The 23,245-nt window shown below is 38.3% G+C and overlaps 1 protein-coding gene across 3 annotated transcripts in view; it reads right to left on the bottom strand.

Annotated features, from left to right (window-relative positions):
• The window catches only part of rasgef1c (RasGEF domain family member 1C), a 35,528-nt gene extending 14,361 nt beyond the window's left edge, over positions 1-21,167 (bottom strand). The window contains exons 1-4 of one of the 3 annotated variants that reach the window (XM_015401305.1): positions 20,835-21,167; positions 2,479-2,699; positions 284-406; positions 41-178 (exon numbers count right to left, since the gene is read on the bottom strand). In XM_015401305.1, coding sequence (XP_015256791.1) covers positions 41-178; positions 284-406; positions 2,479-2,697 — 480 coding nt within the window. In that variant the 5' untranslated portion in view covers positions 2,698-2,699; positions 20,835-21,167. Of the gene's footprint in view, positions 1-40; positions 179-283; positions 407-2,478; positions 2,704-20,834 lie in introns of all 3 variants that reach the window. The other 2 variants (XM_015401313.1, XM_015401297.1) reach the window with 2 other exon arrangements.
• Positions 21,168-23,245: the final 2,078 nt, after the last annotated feature.

Genomic DNA, 23,245 nt, shown 5'->3' with positions numbered 1-23,245 from the left:
TATGTTTCTCTAACACTGCTGTAGAAAGAGCTTTTCTCACCTCGTCACATGGAGCTATCCTGTGGATGATGTCTTTAAGATGTCCGACCATCTTCTCGTCCCTGAAGTCTGATGGGAATGTTTCCGTCCATTCTGTCAGCAGCTGCAGGATCTTAGGACCGAACTTGCGCACTTTAACCTGTTGGTTGACATTTCAAAGGTTTCAAAATACTTCCCTTGACGTCCTCCAGTCTTTAGCTGCAACATGCACAAACGGGACTGTGTAATAATGCGTGGTGCCGACCGTGTCAAGCGGGCTCTGATCCAGCTGCTGCTGCTTGATGCACAGCTCGCATACCCTGGAGAGCAGCTCAGACGGAGGAATGAACAGACGGGCGCTCAGCAAGAAGGTAAAAACATAGGCTTTCTGTGGAGAGAGAGAGGAGGACATTAAGAGAGATGCTCCCACAACAGCATCCATAAAAACAGAGCTGCTGGCTGTAATTAAACTAAGCAGATACTTGGGGCTAATAATCAAATTAGCACGGCTGTCACTGAGATTGTAAACTGAAACAACTCTCTCAAGCCAGCCTTTTAGTGTTCCTGTTTGTATCTGGAAGATGGTAACATTGAGGGTTTTAATCAAGCTGACACAGACGTATGGATGCAGGTCACAGGTTCTTGTTATGGGGCTTAGGGTGAACACTGGCAAACAGGACATGTTAAGAATGAAAGCAGTGCTGTGTGTTACTGAGGCATGGATTCACTGTAACTGCAAACCTCTATGTATTTATTGGGAATTTATGTAAATGAAAAACATGAAGTATATAATTCAAGGGTTGACGTTAAGGATTTTTATCACTCTCCATTTGGGCAAGTGGCTTTCACATTTCATTTGCCAGAAGGAATTTTTACTTGCCCAGTATAATGTTTCATAAATATAGTACCTAATATAAATTTTTGTATATATATGAATGAAACATGTTTGTTTTTTTAATGTTTTTTTGTATTTTGTAATTCAGTAAGTTTCCAGGTTCCTGGTGTGTATATGCATGCGTCAGATAATGAACTCAAGCCTACATTACCGTGTTAACATGCTTTTCAATCCTTCCTGCACATTCTTTTCAAACTAAACTTTGCTTTAAACTGTTGTGTGCTTGGAAAAATATAAATTGTAATGTTAAAAATAAAAAATAAAAACTTGATAGGTTAAAAACTTACACTACTACTACTCACCAATTTAACATGTTTAGCTCTATAACATTTAAATGCACCACTCCAATGTCTAAGAGAAAAAAATTTAATGAACATTTTTTTATGTATGACCACTGTACAGAAGACTGCCATATGGTAGAAATATTTACACTGTGCGCATACAATTATTATTATTATTTTCCTAATCCCTGACTGATCATTTTTAATCCAGCGTGTAATATAGTATAGATTAAATTCATCATCCAGCTGCTGCTCTGCAGAATTCTCTCCCCAAGAGCTGAATCACGCCATCTAGCGGAAAATCACGCAGCTTTTTCAAATCACGCGAGAATGTGTACAAAATAACAAAAATGGCGCCGGCTACGCTTGTGGGTTGTTTTCAGCGAATGTTGTGATTTTAGAGTAATTTTGAGTAATGGTAAACATCGAGCCCTGTAATATAATTGCAAAGTGTATCATTTATTTGAATTCAGCGCCAGTCAGGCAACGTTTTGTAGAACCATCCATTGCTTCCTGGTGTCTGTGTCTATATTGGAAGGGGAATCTGTGCCTATAGCAGGTTTTCTTTCAGGACTGTCCTGTGTTTACTTCCACCCATCTTCATTTAGGGGGAGCTTCGCTGGCCTTACTGAGGAAAGGCCACCCCACAGCCTCATGCTGCCAGCATCATGCTTCAGCACTCCTAATTCTCCAAGTTAGATCAGAAAGTTATATTTATTTCTCATGAGAACATAGCCTGTTCTTTTGCTTCCCTGAGCCCCTAAATAGCTTACACTAGAATGAAACAGTTTCTATCGATGTACTTGAAACTGTTCCATTAAGAAAAAGATGGCCCTGAATTCAAATGGTCATCCAAGTTCTAACTTAAATGCAAAAGTTTAAAAAACATGCATCCTTTTGCTTTTACAATACTGCTGTATTATCCCATCAAATTCTAATAAAATCTATTGAAAAATAAGTCTGCGGTTGTCAAAAAATCTATAAATGAATCCATCAAGGTTGATTCAGACTCAGCAGCTTTAGGACTAAAAGGAGCAGGAAGACTCAAGTTATCCGTTGCAAAGTCTGGTGTAACATCGGCGCATATCATCAACTAAACGAGTTCAAAATGAGGTGAAATAAGTCTCCTCTCAATCACTGTTTTACACATGATTGTCACTTTCTGTGTGGGTGTCATGATTTCCTAACTTTAGTCATCTTAATTTATCTATTCTTCATCTTTCTCCTGTGGATTATTTAAAGCATCAATGAATTCATTTCAATAATCCCTGTGATTTCGTTTACCTCTGGGTAGTAGTCGGCAGTGGGCACCAGGTTCTGGATCAGGGTCTCCAGGGAAGCAGAGGTGATAGGAGGCCCGTCAGCCAGACAAGCCGCTGGCCCCGGGACCTCCTGATGGGCCCCCCCCTCCTCCTCCTCTTCCCCAGGCTCAGCGCAGGCCAGGTGGGGGCTGAAACCACTGGAAGTGGTGAACATGGTGCCTGGGCACACAGTCTGGGGCATTCCTGACTAACGCACACAAAAAAAGACAGTAGATGGTAACAAATGAGGAAGAGGAATAAAGGAAACAAGTTTCATGCAAATTCATGTCTCTCTACATGTACTTTCCCGGTAACAACCACATACAGCAAATAAAACACTGTGCAGTTATGGAGACCTCTATTATCTACAGTAAATCAGGTTTCCAGAAATGGAAATGATGATAAAGATAGACTTTAGATGAACTCTGATTCACAGAATACTGAAGACTAGATCGTAACTGGTTTATCTCAGCATTTCTTATCCGTTCTTCTGTGGGTTTTTTTTTTTTTTTTTTTTTAGCTCTGTCAGATCAGAGTCATATGAGCAAACCCCCAAAAATCTGCCATCAATAACAAGAATCCTCTTTGTTTATCTGTTTAAAACAGTGAGGACTAAATTCCCATAACTACTTGCATATATTACTCCATGGTTCTACTGAACATGTACGGTAATCAAACCGCTTCTCTGCTCTTCCTATGGGGGTCGATTAGTAGTTAACTACAGCTGAGAGGGATAAAATGCTTGTGCATACGTATGCTATTGTGGGCCTATTTTTCAATAATAATGATGCTAATAATTTATAATAATAAATGCATTTATTGAATGTTTTTTAAATAAATTACAGGCAAAAAAAAAGAAAATAGCTGCATGTTAAAACAATTTGCAGTCTTCATAGCAACAGTCAGTATTTTTAACAGCTGGGTTTTAATAGTTGGTTGGCTCTTGTATTTTCAATGAAATGCATTTTCTCTGCATGCAAGTAAAAGTTTAACCCCATGGATATAGACTTTCACTGCCCCTTTATGTACATAATGAAGTTAATGGTTGAAATGTTTAAACTGAGAAAAAGTGGTAGAGAAATTAGGATTTTGGAAAATAAATGAATGCATAAGGAAAATGTGGGTTAATACTTAACAGTATTATCATTTTAGTATTGGAGGAAAATATTGGAAATGTTTGTATTTCTGTCTGTTGAGCTTTGAAAGATTTCCTCTGCTGCTCTAATTTATAATTCTTCTAAAAATATTTTTCTAGCCTCTAGTGGCTTTTGTTTTATTTTATTTATCTTTCTAATAATCAGTCAGGAAATGGGATTAGAGAGAGATGGAAGACACGCAGCAAAGGTCAACAGGCCGGGACTCAAACCTGTGATACTGCGTCGAAGAGCAAAGCCTCTGTAGATCGTCGACTTAACCCCTGCACCAACGCCGCGCGCCATACAGTGTCATATCATTCCTAACTTCTCCTATTTTTACAGAAGTTAAGAAAACTTTCCTTTTTTTTCAAACGCAAACAGCATTGTAATATTTTCACTTCTAATCACTTTTTTGGTTTATGTATTTCTCCCTGTATAATCATGACATGATGCTATAATAAGCCCATGCTTTTTAGAGGGATTTTGACCTGTTACCATTAAAATTGAACCAGCAGCATAGATTTTTATATTTGGAACAACAGTATTGCTTTTGGCATAAGAGAAAAACTCTAAACTGCCCTGTCAGAGCTTTTAGAAAATAATTTCAAATCCGAACCAAACAATAAAACCCTGATCCATTAACGATCAAATGTTACATAGTTTTTCCAGCCTTCCACCCAAATGTTGAACATTTTTCTCCACACAAACACAAAAATGAAACTAAGAATGATCTATTTTCTTACTATAACCAAATTAAATAAAATCATTTACTCTGATATATTTTTTTTCAATATTAAAAATAGATAAAGGGTGTGACATATGTTCTGATGTTTCCATGGGGATGATTCTGTCATTTGTTTATTCTTTTTTGAATCATAACTATTACCTCTATTAAAGAACCTGCAGCTCATTTTAAACATTATATCTGGTATAGAAATCAGAGAAAATCAGTGTCAGATGAGACCTATGAAAACAGAAGCCTGATCAGGGGGTCTCTAATAATTGTGTAGGGATTTACTTTAAGTGAATTCAAATTCATTTGCAAAAGAAAAAAAAAGTAAATTAATCAAGTGTAATGAGGCCAAGTAATTACTCTCTATTGTGTTTGATCTGTGAGGGTCTACATTTTCACTAACTAGTTTTCATTCTTTTGCTGTTTCCTGTTCATCCTTAATCTTCACAGCAGACACTCTCAATCCATTCACCTCCTGACCTGCTTTAATTATCAGGGTGTGAGTAACAAGCCCCCCCCACTCCAAAGAGGCAGGACAGAATAAAAATGGGTCACCGAGTTGCTGTGGAGACCGCTGTACCCTGCGAGCACTTACGTGGCCTCAACGCCGTCCCGTATCTCTTTGTCTTTATGAAAGCTGTGGCTAAGACGTTCCAACGAGTCAACACGCTTCACTCAGAGCTCACAAGTTACAAAACCAGCACTGCAGTCCACAAAGTGGCAGATAATAGTGCAGCCATCACTTTCATCTTGCAAACAAGAGAAACTTCCTTTAATAGCAACACTGAAATGAGAAAATGTGTCCAAAAAGCAAGATGCACATTATGCCCTTTGCTTTTTGTAGATCAAAACTGCTGATGACATCGTCGTGTATCTGGTTTAATCTTCGAAGATGCTGTCACTCTCTAAGCACCCCCCTAAAGCTAAAAACAAAGCTCTACCTCTGGGCGTCACATGGCCAGTAAACCACCAGACCTTGAGCAACACTAATTTCAAAAGTAATCATGATATCTCCTTCCTGCTGGGCGTAGCCAAGACAACAGCCAGAGCTGAGGCAAAATAAATACTAACAGCTCCTTTTTACCAGCTAGAAACAAAATATATTGAACTCCTCTGTTATATCATACTTTCTAGCAATTAAATAAATGAAAGACTGTCAATGTGGGGGTAAATACTTATACAATTATTGATCATAACTATAGAAATTTTAAATAAAAATGTCAAACACTTCTTGGACAATACTTTGTCATAATCATTTGAGCCAATTTGTTGGGTCCTTTAGGAAAAACAAAAGCTTGTGTCTAAACAGGTTTGGTTTTAGGGGCTTCAGCTCTTTATTGTCCCATTATCTTTTCGCACTTATTCATGCACTTTTGCACACCTAGACACAAATACCCGCAGACAGGCAGACAAAGGGCTGGGGGATGGGCCAATCTTCATGGAAGCTGTTGTTGTGGTCTTCCTTCCTTCATACAGCTACTGTTGATATACGGGTCTCATAATGTCTGTGGTCAAAGAGGGCCAGCATGCTTCCGTCTACTCTACTTCACTCTATAGTACACTGAGAACCGAGTATAAATAGCCAGAAAGAGAAAAAAACGTACCAGAAACTTTCCTTGGTGATCTGATAGAACTTTTATCAGCAAAGGGAAATCATTATCAAGACACTAAGGTGGAAAACTCCAGTGTATTAGCAGCTAATATTAGATTAAACTGTCAGTTTTGGAAAAATCGAGAAAAAAAAAACAAAAACATAAGAAAACCCCCAAAGCATCTCTTGAATTTGCTTAATAGTGCAGCAGAAAGCTGCTCTCGTTCCAATAAAAGATAAAACACTTTCTCTCAATTAGATTCCCCAAACTCCCAAGTGTGAGATGTCCTTAGTGCAACCTCCACTTGATTGGATTAAAACATGCATCAGCAGCGATATAAAAAACACCCAGACGTGATCAAATTCAATCTTTATCTTTGACAACAGATGATTTATGGGTACTAAAACAACGTTCCCCATAAATTCTTACAGCCTGCTCAGGTCTAACTGTTTCTCATTTTTATTTGCCAGGTATTTCATGCTTGCCAACGCTCACTTGTTTTCATACATGTTTTGGAGTTTTATTCACCTTGATCACATTGTCAATCATTTCCTGTATAGCTTTGATAGTGACCAGCGCTCCTTTTTTATGCTCGCCGTGTTTTATATTCCTCAGCGCTCACCCAACTCCCACAGAGATTTATGATTTCATCAACGCTCTGCCAGTCAGTCTGCAGGATGGGAGCATAACTCAGCTCATCACTGAGCCTGTAAATTATCTTTTATTTTTTTATGTCTACACTGCCGCTTCAGACTCTTACTGATTCTTACTAAAACACATTCAAAGGAAAAACCATTCTGTGTAGCTCTGTGATAGCAGAAGGAATTTTGAGTTCAACAGAAACTGAAATGAAAATGTATGTTTTTAGTTTAATGCATCCAATAAATAACTTGACTGATCAGAGCTGATTAAAAGGAAATTGATAAATACCGTCTACTGCTTTCTTAAAACATGTTTCTTCCTTTCTTTTTGCCATGCACCTCAGCCTCAATTCTAAGTAACTGAATAAAGTTGCAGTTTGGTGTGAAACTACTTTTAAATTTCCTCATGGCCTACTTGCAGTGACAGCTATATTACCACTACTTTTCTTGGACTGTCAAGAATCCGTCCAAAAACAAAGCTCAACTTAGTATATAACTTATCTCCGGTATTCTACGCTCTGAGCTCCCACTGTGTCTGTCAAACTGCATGAAAAAAACTCACTAAGAAACAAGCATCCAAGAACAGGTGAGCATGGCTCTGAGTGCTTTGCTTCTCCCCTGAGATCTCCAGCTGCCAGCCAATGGCGGCGCTTTGCTCAGTCTAGACAGCTGAGTAGGTGTCATTGTTCAGGCTGTTATCTCTGCTATCGGAGGGAGCAAGATCAGCCGGCTTTGTTCTGTCTGGAGATTTCTGTCAGCACCCTTAACTTTGGAGTTGTGTATGTTTGGCGTTTCTTGATGAAACAATGGCATTCCTGCTTAAGCTGTCAAACAGCTTCGAGTTAATCTTGGTATTATAGTAGCTACTTCTAATTTAGTCTCTATGAAACCTGCCTTATAAATAGCATAGCTGTTGATGACACTTTGGGTGTCGATGTAGAAGGATCGATGATTAAGAGGTTCATTTGATGGTGGAGAATAATCAGCATTAGTGCTTCACACAAGCTGCCTTCTGACCCTTACCATTAGAGTCAGAGGTTTAAAGAAGGGCAAATGGAGTACAGTAGCAGCTCATTGGCCCGCCAGAGTCTCGGGAGATTTGATTGAATGGTCGAGCCATCTCTTTGCACAACCGAGACAGCAGCATGTGTGGTAAAATCCCCTGAGATATGTTCTAATTTTGCTTCGCTAATTGACTCATGCTGGAGGACATCCAGCCATCAACCAATATCTAAAATAAAGAGATTTCACCCGACTTATGGTGTTTGCTTTTTGAATCGACACAGATGCCAAAAAAAAAAAAAGACTAATTTAGTAAATACAGAGACAGTATACATTGTGCACACTGTTACTTTTCCATTCAAGTGTAGATGGAGTTTAAAAATGCTTTTTTTGAAAGGTAAGATAAATTAACCAATACCAACTCTTTATCTCAGGGTTTCTTAACTTTAGAAATATCAGCTGTGCTGCGACCATCAACACCTTTGTTTATAGATGTTAGAGATCGGTCTGTTTTTCAGTGTAGTCCTGTTTCTCTGACTGCGACTGGCTGGATGTGCTCTCTTCATCTTCTGACATAGGAGCTGGCTCGGAGTTCGTCTGCCTGGCCGTGTGTTTCATGGATGGGGCCGCCCTTTACAGTTGCTTTTGTATCCATGTTTCTTTTTCTATACCTGCTTCTGTCTCCTTGAACCCCAGTTCGGTTCTGCTGGAGGTTTCTTCCTGTTAAAAGGGAGTTTTTCCTCTCCACTATCGCTACAAGCTTGCTTAGTGTGAAGGATTGCATTCGAGTCAATAAGTCGACGCAATCAACTGGTTTTCCTTAGATTGAAAACTTTGAATCGATCTGACTGGATGATCTGGTGAACTGTAATGTGCCTTCAGATGACATGTGTTGTGAATCTGCACTATAGAAATAAACTGAACTGAATTGAAATTAATTGAATTAGCCCTGGTCCTCAGGTTCCACTGTCCAACATGTTTTAGCTGTTTCTCTGCCTCTACATACCTGACCTGAATGAAAAAGTGATCAACAGACTTTAGATTTATTTAATGTCTGCCGAGGATTTAATGCAATCATTTGAATCAGGTGTGTTTGAGTAGATTCCCCATTTGACACATGAATGACAGTAGGCAGGTGGCATCAAGTGTCTGATCTCTGTTTCTTTGCAGAACAATGACTTTTCGCTACGTTAGAGCTCATGTTCAAGGGGAACTCAGAACTTCCATAAAGCACCGCTCTAACTTGTTCAGTCATGGATCTGATCCTATAAAGTTACATAGGGGAGTTTTGGAGAAGAGCAACCTGAGCGGAACATGGATACATTTCAATTGCTGCATATTAAACTGAAAAAAATAAAAAAATTAAGATATATCAAAAATGATATCTTACTTTAAGCGATCACTTGTCGTCTGATTAATTCAGCTCAGAATCATTTGCCCACCTGGAAGCACTTGTGACGCATTTACCCTTTTTTTCAAGGTAACCAGTTGATCTTTAATATAAAAATAGAGAAAGAAATGACATAAGACAATGACGTTGCTAAGTAGCAACCTTTGTGCGTTCCACTTTATAGATCTCCTGTATATATTAACTTTTCACAAAAAGAGCACATTACACTTGATCTTCCACAAAAAAAATCCTTGATTTACTAAACCCTTACATTCCTGTAGAGGCTGTTCTTTAAGACACATATGAAGAAAGAAAACTGTATGACAGTGTATATTAAAAAATGATTAACTTCAGAACTGCTAATTGAGCCAATTAACTAGTCCTCAATAAAATTTTTAATGTTTTTGCTACACTGTAAAGAACAGAAGTGCTAAAAAGTGTAACTTTAACTGTTTCATTTAAAACTACTCAGTTGCGTTGGATGAAAATAAAGTAATAAATGGTAATAACATCATTTTAGCTTCTGTCTTTGATGCATTACTCAATCTTTTTATACCCTAAGAATTTCACATTTCCACATTTTTTTTTTTGAGTTGTAACTACAGATTTGCATTGGAAGTATTTTTATACCAGGCTTGGACTGGTAATCTGTGATACCGGGCATTTTCCCGGTGAGCTGGCTATCCTTAATTCATACCGACACTTACTCTCCGGCCAAAGCAACTACCTGAGACAGGAAATAACTCAAGGAGCTCAAGAAGTAATACAATGTTAACCACCTAAATGATGCATGCAGTATATATAGCCCTTCCTTGACATGCACATCCTTGTGACGGTTGGCATATGGTGTCATTTTCTATTTCTTCAAACTTTAAAATCCTTGCAAAAAACTAAATTATAATAAAACGAAAATGCGTTCTTTAAACCAAACTACGATGTTCCTCTAATATTTGGTGAATTTATGTTAGAATATTTTGCAAAAATAGGTTGCGGTGAATGATGGGGTTTTGCATCTGTTTACATTATTCCGTTTTATTGCCCACATGCCACCTAGAGCCGCAGTGAATGCTTACACACCGCTGAGCTTTCATGTATTTATTCTTGAACACCTGCCTGTCTGCCTCTATATTGTATTTTTTTAAGTTGGTATTTTTACAACACTCAGGCTTACTTTGTAGACCTAGTATGTGTGAGTGAGTATCTGGATGGCTTTGTGCAAGTGTGGACGTTATGCAGCTGCAGTCACTGTTGCGTCCGTGTTAATAACCAAAGCCAATAAAACCGCATTATAGAAATCTTGGTGATGGTTGTCGTGTGATGCTTGATAAAACATCGGTTAATCCACAATGTGTTTTGTGTTTATCATTTGAGATGCACGTGTTTGACAGTGCTTCTATTTTGAAAAAAATGCCAGGGCTGAAAATCGTTCCCAGCCTGTTTTAAACATTCACTTTTCAGCTTTATATAACTGAATAACTTCTACGTATTGGACAAGCTTTACTGGTGCAACACGGTTCTTTGAAGAGCTTCATATCTTTTGAGAAAAGCGCAGCAAATATCCGGCATGAGGTGTTGTAGCTTTGTTTTTGTTTTTTCACTGCTTCCTGGTTTTAGCAGGCATCACAACTGAAGAGAGGTAAAAATAACCCCATCTAAACCAAGAAGGTGGTGAAAAGCTGCAACCCATACCTCGTTTGAGAGCAGGAAGCACACCTCTGGGTGTAGCGCATACAGTCTAGGCTCTTTACTGTTACAAGTATGCCTTGTCAGACTCAATAAAGGTGTGTTCCCCTTTGCAGACGGCATACGACTTCCCCGGTTCTCCCCGACACCATCTGATTTACATGCTCCAGCACTTCCTTTCTAATTTAGGATCCACATGTTCGCCCATTCAAACACGTCATAACTTCCTTTTTTTAAATCTATTTTAGAAGAGTGCCCCACAAAAGTGGATCCTTGCATATTTTTGGGACCTGACACTGTTTTGTGTTCCACAGAGACTTGTAACTTTGGCCTAAATTTTCATCTCAGTTCTTTGAAAGCTGCAGTGTAACAGCAGAAATAAATGTGAAGGTAAGGAAAATCCCTCTTTGTTCACTCAGATTCCCCGTCTTCCTTCTGAATCTCCATCTTCACACCCTACTTTCAAACATGTCCGGTACAGATGGCCCTGTAGGAGTCTGCTCTCCCCCCAGCGGGATCTACTGGCATGAGAAGCTTTCTTGCCGTCCAACAGTCTCCACAGGAGCCCAAATGTGTTTTGGCGTCCGGATTGAATGTCGTGGCATCCGAGCTGAGCCAACCTGGCTGCTGAACCGCACAGTGACACAACAGAGCGACCGCAAAATACCACGCATGTTCCTGTGCACTCATCGCAGCAAAACTCACCCAGAGGATTGTTATTGTGTAATAAGACAACAAGAGAGCTCTTTGTTCATAAAAAAAACACATGCATGCACACTTGCACCCACCCAGCAGCTACACACAAGACTAAATTCCATGCAAAGTATTTCACTCATTTATCTGACTCTCCATTAGGTCCATGCCAGAAAGAAGCAGCAATCGCTACCGACCAGGACACACCTCCTTTAAATCCTTGATGCTGGAATTCCCCTGCATTTCCCCTGTACTAACTGAACAGACATACACTCAAAATTTGGCAACTGTTTCAAACACTGCATCTCCATCAGGCCAATCCTCCCTGGGAATGTCTGTCCTTGCAGACGGTCTGTCCATGTATGGGTTTGTCCTCATTCCTCTCATGGCCAGCTGTGGGCATCCAAGCATTTGCGTTTCTGTTTGTGCATGGTCTCACTGAAGGGCACACAAACTTAAAGTGTGTTTTAGTTCAGGTTATGTTGTCTGTTAACTTTTTTTTTTTTTTTTTTTACTTTAAGTGCTTCAACTAAACCTCCATGGTTCTTTAATAAAAAAGAGAGATCTTATTTCGCATATCTTAGTTTGGGATCAAAGGCCAGTTTAGTCTCTGAGTCAGACACCCTGTCTACTTTTAAAATTCAGCTTAAGACTTTCCCTTTTGTCAAAGTTTATGTTAGAGTGGCTCAGGTCATACTGAGCTATCTTTATTGTAATGCTGCTATAGGTTTAGACTGCTGGAGGGCATAGGGACCACTTTTCATTATTCTGCTTCATTCTATCTTTATTATCCAATTATGTAGTATTTGTTAGTTCAACTGTTGTTGTTAGTTCACTGTTTTTTTTCATTGTAGTAGATTCATCTGATCTGTTCCTGGTTTACTCTGACACCATCCTGGATTGAAATATCAGCTGGGCTGCTGTCATTAACACCTTTTTTTCTTTTTTTCGTTTACAGATGTTGGAGTTGGGCCTGTTTGTTTGGTGTGGTCTGTTTCTCTTACTACTTATGTTTCTATTACTGTGACTAACTGTATGTGCTGTTTTTCATCCTCCCTCTGAGCTTGTTTTGCCTTTCCTGAATAGGTTCACCTATCTAGGAAATGTAAATCTTAGTGTAAATCTGCTTATTTTTATATTCCTGCTTCTCTCTCCTTGAACCCCACTCACCATTCGCCAGAGGCCACTCAAGCTGAGCCTGGTTCTGCTGTGGGTTTCTTTCTGTTAAAAGGGAGTTTTTCCTTTCCACTGTTGCTACAAGCATGCTTGGTGTGAGGGATTGCTAAAGAGTCAATGAGTCGATGCAATTGAAAGAAAACTATGAGCAAATCTGACTTTATGATCAAATTAAAGTGCCTTAAAATGCAATATAAATAATTTAACTGAATTGAAAACTTTGAAACATAAAAAATATAATATGTCACAAGTGAGAATTACAGAGCATTGCAAAAGCTGTGGTATTCTAGAATGTTTTCATGTTACTTCTGGAAACCTGCTTTACTTTTTTGGGATCGTGTTTAACAGCTCAATGACATAAGGAAAATTGTTAATGTTGAGATTTTGGTACAAGTAGAAAATCTTAGAAATGTGATGTTTCTAGAAATCTTATTGGTCAACGTGGAGCATGAATCCATATGATTTGTTAAGAGAACAACACTGAACAACCATTAAGAAGATCAAGGAACACACCAGAAATACTGTCATAAATAAATAAGAGCATAAATATAAAAAAGTTAAAGCTTTTAATACCTCAGAGAAAACTCTTCTTACCAAAACGGAACACGTATGGTCATCATAAAAACAAAGATCTGCACACCTCCAAATTAATGAATAGGTTGCAGCTTTTCAGACTCAGCTGTTCATCCAGTCATCAGCCTCACTTTCCTTTTCCTTATACCAAACCTGCATGCTAACCAACATGAGCTAATGAGCAAGAATGAAACAGATGCACATCTAATAACCACATGGTACTAATTTCATCACGGCTGTCTCCTTTCCTGCTAAGCTGCATCTATCAGCTTATTATGAGCAGTGCAGACAGCAGCTTTGCACTGCATCGAATCTGATGTATGGTGTAGAAGCATTCTATGGGGTAGCATTTTCCTGGTGCATGCTCCATGTGCAAACAGGGCTCTAAAGCACAGAGCTCACAAAGTCATATCTAATTTCAGGTTAGTATGTTCAAAATATGCCATTTTTATTTTATATGAAAAAGATCAGTGGTTATTTTTGACTGTGATGCAGAAAATCAAATAAAAACACTTGGGATCCTGTTGATGCAGGTTGGTTCAGAAAAGATATTGGAGCTGCTGAACAACTTGTAAAGACTTGCTGCTGTCATAAGGCAGCACTGGACACATGGAGGGGTGGGACAGCAGCTGTTACAGCACAAGTGTCTGCTGTCGACACTTCCTTACAAAACAATAAATTGTAAGGAGATAATATACTTGCAACTATTCCAGAAAACAAATCCGAACAAAGATGATCTCACATAAGCAGATATCTGTCAATATATCAATACTACACATCTTTTGGATGTTATTACTCTTTATAAAAAGCAAGCTGTGTAAACATCCCATCAGGTCTTGCACTGTTATTTAGATGTATTTTAACTGTTCGCTCTCATTTACACTTGATGATCAAAGTTTGGCAAAAGTTGGATCATGTTATCTCTTAGTCTGCTTTGTTTATATGAAATAATTTCAACTAAAAACAGGTAAGGCTAACAACTTGAATCAGTAAATGATGCAAAAGGGCCAAAAAGCAGGTCAGGATTTTAACACTGAAAGGTCAGTTCAGTATAAATATCTAGAAGCGCTCTTTAATGCCTGACATTTTGGCTATAACACCAATGGAACCTTTACTGTCCCCAAAAGGGGACAATGCATTTAATTATATTAAATTGCATCTTATAGTGTATCATAACTTATGCTAAGACAGATTTTATTTGTCATTTTGTTTACACAAGTGCAAAAGAAAAATAAATTTTGTTTGGAACAGCTCTCTGGACGATTTCATCTTTTTTAAAAGTGCATTCTTGAAAAATAGTAAAAAACAAAACAAAAAACAAAACAAAAAAAATAATCTTCATCTTCCCCGGTTAAATGAATGTTAGATCAATAAATATTTTAGCTAATCTTAAAACATAATAATGAAAAAAAAACAACATAATACTAGGCAACATAAAGGTAAGCTAATGTGAAATATAGGTCTATGTGTAAAAAAAATGAGAACTCATTTGCATTTAATATAAATAAAGATAAATAAACAGTTAGGAACCAGGCCAACAATACACAGCACCATATTACTGCCACTGTATGTTTATTTTTTTCTCTTAGAAACAAGAAAAGAAACACAAACAGTGGCGTTGCACAGGAATAAAAGGGGAAGTGGGTGCATTAGAGTGCTTCTGTTATGAATGCGACAGACTCAGGGTTGATGGGTAAAACCCTTATCTCCAGATTGCTCCCCTAGGCAGCTGTGAGCAGCTCATGTCTCCCTAAGGGTTATGGATTAAATAGAGGACAACATTTTGTTGGAATGCAGCAATGACAAAAAAGGAGCCCTGATCATGATTTAATAAATTTAAAATAACGTTGTCATGCTGCAAAGCTTGCAACACTAATCTGGATAGCTTAAAAAAAATCATAAACGGGACAATTCAAGGAAAAATGCTTTGAACTTTGATGATAATCCACATTATGATCCTAAACCAGGGGGTGGCAGCAGTGACTATTGACAGCTCCAGCACTGGACTCAAAAAAGTCCAGAAGTATTATAATGAAGACAAAAACACGGGAAAGGTGAGCTATGCCTCGCTTGAAGTCAACAAGAAAGCGGAGTGCAGAATAAATGAGGCAGAACAGACACCAGAGGCTGCAGACACACACTGTGTCTTATTTATAAACTTATGAAAGGATTTAAAGGAAATTGTTATCAAATTTGCACTTCATGCCAAGGAACAATTAATTAAAATAAAAAAAATGTTAGCAATAGGTGTAAGTAACAATATGATGGCAAAACATGCAGCTTGATGGAGGCCTGTGCTCTCCAAGTGCTTTTCTAGTTGCATATAAAAGGATATTATTCTGCTCAATCAGCTTGTTATCTTAATTATTATTCACATCCAAATAAAAATGTATTGTTTGATTCTGATATTAGATCAGAATCAGAATTAAGTTTATTGCCAAGTAGGTTTGCACTTACAAGGAATTTGACTTTGTGTTGATAATGCAGACAAATTAGATATACATACAGAATACAGAAGCTATAGCTATATACAATATAAAACGTACAATATACTATAAACCATATATAGTATATAGCTATATACTATATACACTGTAGACAGTAGATAGATTACTTATTTCCCCCTATAGACAGTGTAAAACCAAGATATAAGAAACTACCTTAAAAGCACTAAGATGAAAGGATAGATTGATTCAGTTTAAATTCAGTTCAAAAATCGTTTATTAATCCCAAAGGGAAATTAAATTAAATTCTGGGTATTTAAAAATTTTATGTAATTTCGGACATTTAGGATGTTTTCTCAGCTGGAAATGTTAAAAAATGCCTCCATCCTCATAAGTTTATTATAAACTGGTGGGACACATGAGATAAGAGAAAATTCTGAGTCCATTGATAATTTCATTACTGATTGCAGCAGCCTAAATGATTACTGCAGTGGTTTACTGAACACACCAGGGATCCAATATACTTCAATTGCTTTGGTGACCCCTCTAAATCTATAGGGATTGACCGTCAATAGTTGCACATAAGGCAGCATACCGGTAGCTGGGAGCAGCTAGAAAAGCACAGGCTGTTTCCATGGAGTCAAAGCTCCAGTTGGGAGGTAATTAGATGCCTGTTGTTTCTCCACTGTGACGCCCCCTCCTCTCTCTTGTATTTCCCTAGAACCCCTTGTTTGCCCTCTGTCTTTCTGTCTCTTTCTCTCTGTTTCTTGTGACGGAGCAATTCCAGGCGTGAAGTCCATCTGCCACGACCCGTCAGCGAGATCAGCCCCTTCATCTCTGTGTCAGTTGCAGAGCTTCCATTGAGCCAAAGAACATCCAAGGCCTGTCAGAGGCACAAACCATCACAGTGCTCGGTCCCTTACTCTCTTCAGTACTGTACTGAGACTCAGAAGAAAAAAAAAAAAGTGCAAATTCATACCGATATTGCCAGAATAGGCTTCCTTTGCGCTTTAGCGGGAAACTCCTGTGTGTCCCTAGAAATTCCAGACTGACGGAGCAGAAGCATACCAGCAAAACTGGTTTATGACCAGACCCAAGCAACATTTGATGTGTTAGTTGCAGAAGTCTAATTTAATAAGTTAAAACTATGGATGTTGTGACTGCAAAGGTTAAGAGAAAATCCAGTTCTGATTTGGTGAAAATGTTAAAATTGATGGCCTAAACAGAGTCTTTACTTTTACTTAAAATTACATCACAAAAAGCACTGAGACATCTCTCGACTTAAGCATAAAAACATCAGAGGTATGGCCAAATGTCCCTTGGATGATGAAGTAATTATCAGGTACTGCATAGCTGCTACTGAAGGAAGAGGAATCAACATCCGCAAGGCGTTCGAAAGAAAATTTGGAGGAAGTACAAAAAGCGTTAAGCATCTTTGAGATTTATTCTGGCTGCAAGAGAGCAAGACTTTTATCAGATAACAGAAAGGCTAAATATACTGAATCAAAGTTGCTCTTTTTTACATGAGCAATATGAAATTAAACCCAAAATTCTAATCAGTGCTTATCAAAATATTTAGTGGTAGTAGCATCATGTTTGGTAATAGCATAAGGTCAAGTCAGCTCTTTACAATGAGTCTTTCATGAAGCGGGCTTCCTGGGTAGAAACAGGACAACAGAATCCAGTCATGTCTTAAGGGCAGCATAGTGAGATTCTTTGCAACACACAAAGCCCTCCCCCCCCGTACACACACAGCAATAAACCTGAAGACGATAAAGCTGTCATCTCTACCAGACTAACAGCTTCTGGGTGTGCCTCCCCGTTGACCTGCCCTAAAAAGACCTCCATAGTTTGGCCTCATCTTGCGGAAGCGTTCCTTTTTCACGTCCAGACTAAAACTTCACACCATCATTAGCAGAGCTGCTGTTATTCCCTGCTGATCAGACGGGAGGGAACATGATCCGGCCTGCTGTCTGTACCTGCTGCATTCTTGTTACCACTGATTTCTGACCGACCCCTGCTTCTGGTGGCTCGTACCTGCATGGCTCCCTGTCTTCAGCAGTGCTGGAGTAAGCTGTCTCTTTTAATTCATGTCTGATCTTGCTGCTCAGGGAAGCAGACCTTCATGATCAGAGCACCCACAAGGTCACCTAATGCAGTGAACCAAGAAAAGTCCAAACAAAGACCAGCTTAATCACTGGTGGGCAGAGGATGATGATGAAACAAGATGGGGGTTTTATTGGCAGCATTTAATTCAATTAATCCAAACAAGCATCACATGTGATTCTGCTTAGTTTTATTTTTATACCACCAAGACACTATAAATGAGCCCTCAAGCATCAAGAAGGCACGGTGCAGAGACTGAAGCTGTGGGTATGTGTGCACGTTCCAGAGGCACATGAAGCATTAGGAGCATTATTAACAATCTGGACAACGTGTCCCTGCCTGGCCCTTCTTTAAACTGAGCCAAGTTTGCTTTCCATCCACTGCAGAAAACTGTAAAAGGCATAAAATACCAGCTACTGCTGCAAGGCTCCTGCACTCCTATGGATGCCCTACCTAATCTTTAAACATGTTTGTAATTCCAGGAAATACGTGACAATATACAAACAGGAGGTAACGCTTTACACCAATATTTCAACTCACATCCATCCATCCATCCATCCATCCATCCATCCATCCATCCATCCATCCATCCATCCATCCATCCATCTTTACAGGAAAAGTAAATGTTGAAAACATATATGTAAAGAAGTGCATTAAAATAAAACAAACCCAAACTGATCTGCATAAATAATAACACAAATATTGGCGGTTAGAGAAAGAAAAACTAATTTAAGATAAATAAAGGCAGAAAAATGGCCCCTCATACTGTCAGGTTAGGCAAAAACTTAACCCCTTCTGGGCCTTTAAGCAAATGATAATGATGACTTTGGAAGAGCTGCTGATTCAATTATAATTGTTATTTTGGTTATTATTAGTAGTAGCCTATTAGTAGTAATTTATTTTAAAATCCTTAAATCATCATTCAGTAAATTGATAAATTATTTAATATATCAATAATGATAAATCAGCCCAAAAATGGACGGACAGCGTCTGACCCGGCATATGCTCTGTATGCCTAATGGCCTGTCCAGCCCTGGTGGTTCTATTATTAGTATAGTTAGGGAGCAATAAGCACAAAGTGTCCCAAATGCTCTGCAAGCAAACATTTTAACCTAAGATTTAAAAAAAAAAATAACTAAAGGCAGTACTGCATAATGTAGCCAGAACTCAGTCCAGTTACATACAGTAACACTCTATAGTTTTGGGTTTTTGAGATGTCTTGATTACTCCTCTTTTAACAAGAACATTTCTAAATGTGCATTTAAAAATTAACTGAAACTATTAATATCATCGTTTTTAAGAAAAAAACAACATATCATATTTCCTTCTTCCAACATACAGTCATTTCAATAAGCAGCTTCCTGGAGCTACATTTTTTCCCCCCTCTAATACAAATGGTGGCAGCAGTAATACTCTCAAGTGGAATATTCAAAATATTTAAATTGTTTTTGTGGTTAATTATACACATCAATATACTAACATCAACGATGATAAGTACAGAATTCATGCTCTTTTCAGAACTAGATTTTTTGTTTTATGGGGTAAAGAGAAAAGTATGTCTCCACAAGTCATCTAGGAGTCTTCAGTGATACTGTATCATAGATAAATAACTATTTTAAGAAAAGCGTATCAAATAATCAATTTATATAGGTATTAGTGCTTGTAAATATGAATTTTATGCAGAATGTTTATTGATACAAGCAGGTAATGACAATGATGATTGATTTACACCCCAGAACTCAAAACGGAGTTTCATCCACTATACCTTTTATCTAGAAATTACGGATGTTTAAATATATGCGTCTATTTGTTAGCAAAGGCTGTAAGAATGTATACCGTAAATCCTCTACTATTGGCCTGTATTCCATTAGCGGCCGGGTCTCTAATAATGGCCTGTCTTGCTATCGGCGGAGGTAAATAGTGGCCGCACTCGTATATAGGCTGTGGCTATAATTAGAACCAACAATGTTCCTGGGCAGTCCTCAACAACTTGTGATAGTAACATACAACTACCACAGGGGGGCAATGTTTGCTAATGAATCCAAGCCATTAGCATGGGAAGTCCCATCCTTACACAGAGATCGTAGTGGCCTTACACACTCGTTCTGATCTGACAGACAAATGTGATTACCGGTAGGTCTGGTGGTTACCAGGCAGCGTTAAAATGACAGAATTTCATTGGCCTTCGTTGTTCTGAATTTCCCTTGAAATATATGATACTGGTGGCCTACTTCCACTAAGCCTGCCTCAAATAAAATTTTGCTGTGATGGCAGAACAGTTTCCATTATTTAAAAAAAAAAAAAACTTTGTTTTGCAAGTCAGTTTGGCTAGATTCCATTCTGTATTTTTATTTTTTTTTTTCGTATTGCAGTGCAGAAAAATTGCAGCTTCCGGTAAGATGTCTACAGTAAATCATTTTCTGTATACCGTTATGGTAACTGAACTTTTTCTATAAATGAACCACGTATTTTATAGGTTTAAAGAGACACAAAATCTGGTTTTTATTCATTCCACTGGTAGTCTGTTTTAATCAAATAGAAATAGAGGCCTGCCTCTAATTCTGACCTCCTTTCAATAATGGCCAGGACCAAGATGTACCTGAGTGAAAGAAAGGCCCCGTCCTATATTAGAGGATTTACGGTAGTTAGTCTTTATTTAGAAAATATAGATGTTTTGCTCATTAATTTTCCTGTTGGAACAGTGAAGATTGACCCTGAGGTTCTGATGCCTATTTGCTTTCTGCCCCCCCCCCCCCATCATTGGTTATTGCCTGGCCACCCTTATAAAAATTTCTGGCTACGCCTCTGCTGCAGACTCATACTGTCACATCTGCTGAACTTCTCTTCTAATGCTAGAATGGACATTCCTTTTTGTATGTTTTTTTTTTTTTTAGGTCTATGAGAAGTAAAACATGACCCCCCCACCCACCCCCCACCCTTTAAACAGGCGCTGACTCACGGCTCCGTGTTTTTTTTTCCACGGTAGTAAAGTGATGCAAGGTGCGCCACATTCTTCACACCAGAATAAATGATGAGCACATGCATGGGTGACTAATAAAGTTTCATCCTTGTTTCATTCACTATGTTAACACCTTATAAACACGTACAGGTAGCACAGGCGTACAGGCTTAATGTTAACGGTTAGTTGTCCCTCCCAGCGCCGCACTCACCAGTACTAAACTGGGATCCCCATCTCCGATTTGTATCCGATGTGAAACCAGTAGATCTGCCGCCACAGATATTCCCAAGGCAGTCAGTCGGTGATCCCAGCAGTTTATTCAGCCGTCATGAGTGGGAGAAGTGGAGTCCAGAAGTACCGCCGCCGGGTGGATAAAAGTGAATGTCAGCTGGTTTAAGGTCCTGGATCTGGGCGGATGATCAGCGGACATGGACCGATGCTTTAACTCCCTAAAGGGATGCTGACCTTCCGCTCCTGCGACACCGAGACACGGAGGACCGTCAGGTGCAACAGCACGTCCTCTATAGCCAACTGAGTAAAGCTGCGCGGAGGAGAGGAATGACTATCTACACTAGTGTCAAGGTGCTAAATTTACCCTGCTTCCGCTTTGGATTTTCAAAATAAAATGCTTGTTGCGCTGACCTGCTAATTGGTGGCAGGGCAGGGCGGGGCTATTAGTATGCACACCTGAAGTGCTTTGCCTCACATCCATCCATCCATCCATCCATCCATCCATCCATCCATCCATCCATCCATCCATCCATCCATCCATTATCTGACACGTTTTATCCCGAGTGGGGTCGCGACGGGTGCTGGTGCCCATCTCCAGCTGTCTACGGGCGAGAGGCAGGGTACACCCTGGACAGGTTGCCAGTCCATTGCAGGGCAACACAAAGAGGACAAACATCTATTAATACACACAAACTCACGCCTATGCAGAATTTAAAAAAGCCATTTAAACTAACAGTCATGTTTTTGGACTGTGGGAGGAAGCCGGAGTACCAAAAGTCTACAGTCACATAATGAGCCAGCTTCTTTAAACTTGTTTTGTTCCTTTTTTTTTTAACAGATTGCACTATAGAAAGTGTTTCTAGATATTATTTTATGTCTTTGCTTGGGACTATATATCAACACAAAACTGTAAATCAATTAATTAAAAGATGTTGACTTGATTATAGCTATAATAGCCATGGTTTTATATTGTATCATTAGTAGGAATTATTTTTGTAAGATATTATGCTACATATTCTTTACACATCTTGTTTAAATTTTGTGAAAAATAATGTTAAGAAAAAGTTACTGAACCATGAAAATGACCAATATTATATCATTAAAATGTTCCAAAGTGTTAAGTTTAGGCCTTTTTACAAAGGATTTCTAACAGTGTCTTAGTATTTCAGTTTGCTATTGTTAAATTCCTCAAAAATTCTCAGCAACAACTAATATGTTATTGAAATGCTCAAGAGTCTGCAAAAACTTGAGATAAGCTTGCTGCGTATATCCTTTAATGATGCAGACAAATAAAAAACAAGATATCAACGAAACTAGTTTCTGACAAATGAATTTAATCACCTATCTACTTAAAAAATAGAGAGTAAGCATTAGTTAGAATATATTTGCAAAAATATATATTTCCTGATAATCTGAATAACAAATTATTTGGGAATATTTTTTGTTGCAATCAAACAAAAAAACCTGTGGATAAATGAACATCCTCCAAAAAGTCCTCTTAGACTGAGTGCGCTTTTATTTTGAAGGATGTAATACTTCCGGTAGTGTTGTGCAGTTTCTGCAGCTTCTGAACATCTTAATCTATTCTGTTTAAAGAAAATTAAAAGACTTCATGATTATATACTTGTCTCTCTTGCTGTGTAACGTCTACCCTGAGGACCCGAATGTTTATTTAATTCATAACCATAAGTTCTTTATTTAGTTGATGAATCATCTCTATTTAATGAGCTTTTAAAGCACATGAATATTTGCCCCTTTAGCATTTATTCTTAAGCATATCTAGTGATATTACTCTAGTACAGCCTAACTGGCACTCAACCCTAACCCCTTAATGTTCAGTGATTGCTGAATATGGGAATTAGACTCTGACATTTATGCTGTTGTCTATTAAAACGTAAATCAATGAACACTATCAATACAAGCAAAAAAACAACAACCAAACAAAAAAAACAAAAAAAAACTGTTTAAATCAGGTTTTTATTTAGATGCAAATGTATAATAATAAACACAATAATAATAAAAGTATTATGCCATTAATGTGTGTAGAAACATGAAAATAAATGATACATAGATTGAATTAAATTACATTTCATGGAGTACTTCTACAAAACAAGCTCAGTTCGAAACCCCACATAAGTTACATCAAGGCAAAACTGTGTAAATCTCTTACAATAATAACTACATAAAGAACTCTTAAATGAAAGAAACTACTTTTTACTGTTCCCTGGTTCTCCCTTACAGGACCTATGTCCTAGACGTATGGGGAAATACATATAAAACCAATATTAACCAAATTAGCATCATTACAGAAAGAGCGATCTATATTGTGAATAAAGTAGCCTAGTGAGACCATCCTGATCTCGCGAGCTTTCAAGATTTCACTCGCTAATC

This window comes from Cyprinodon variegatus, unplaced genomic scaffold (assembly GCF_000732505.1).
Source record: "Cyprinodon variegatus isolate N-32 unplaced genomic scaffold, C_variegatus-1.0 Scaffold31, whole genome shotgun sequence".
NCBI classification, from domain to species: Eukaryota; Metazoa; Chordata; class Actinopteri; order Cyprinodontiformes; family Cyprinodontidae; genus Cyprinodon; species Cyprinodon variegatus.
Note: the sequence above shows the minus strand (reverse complement) of the source record. Positions and strands in the feature narration are given on the sequence as shown.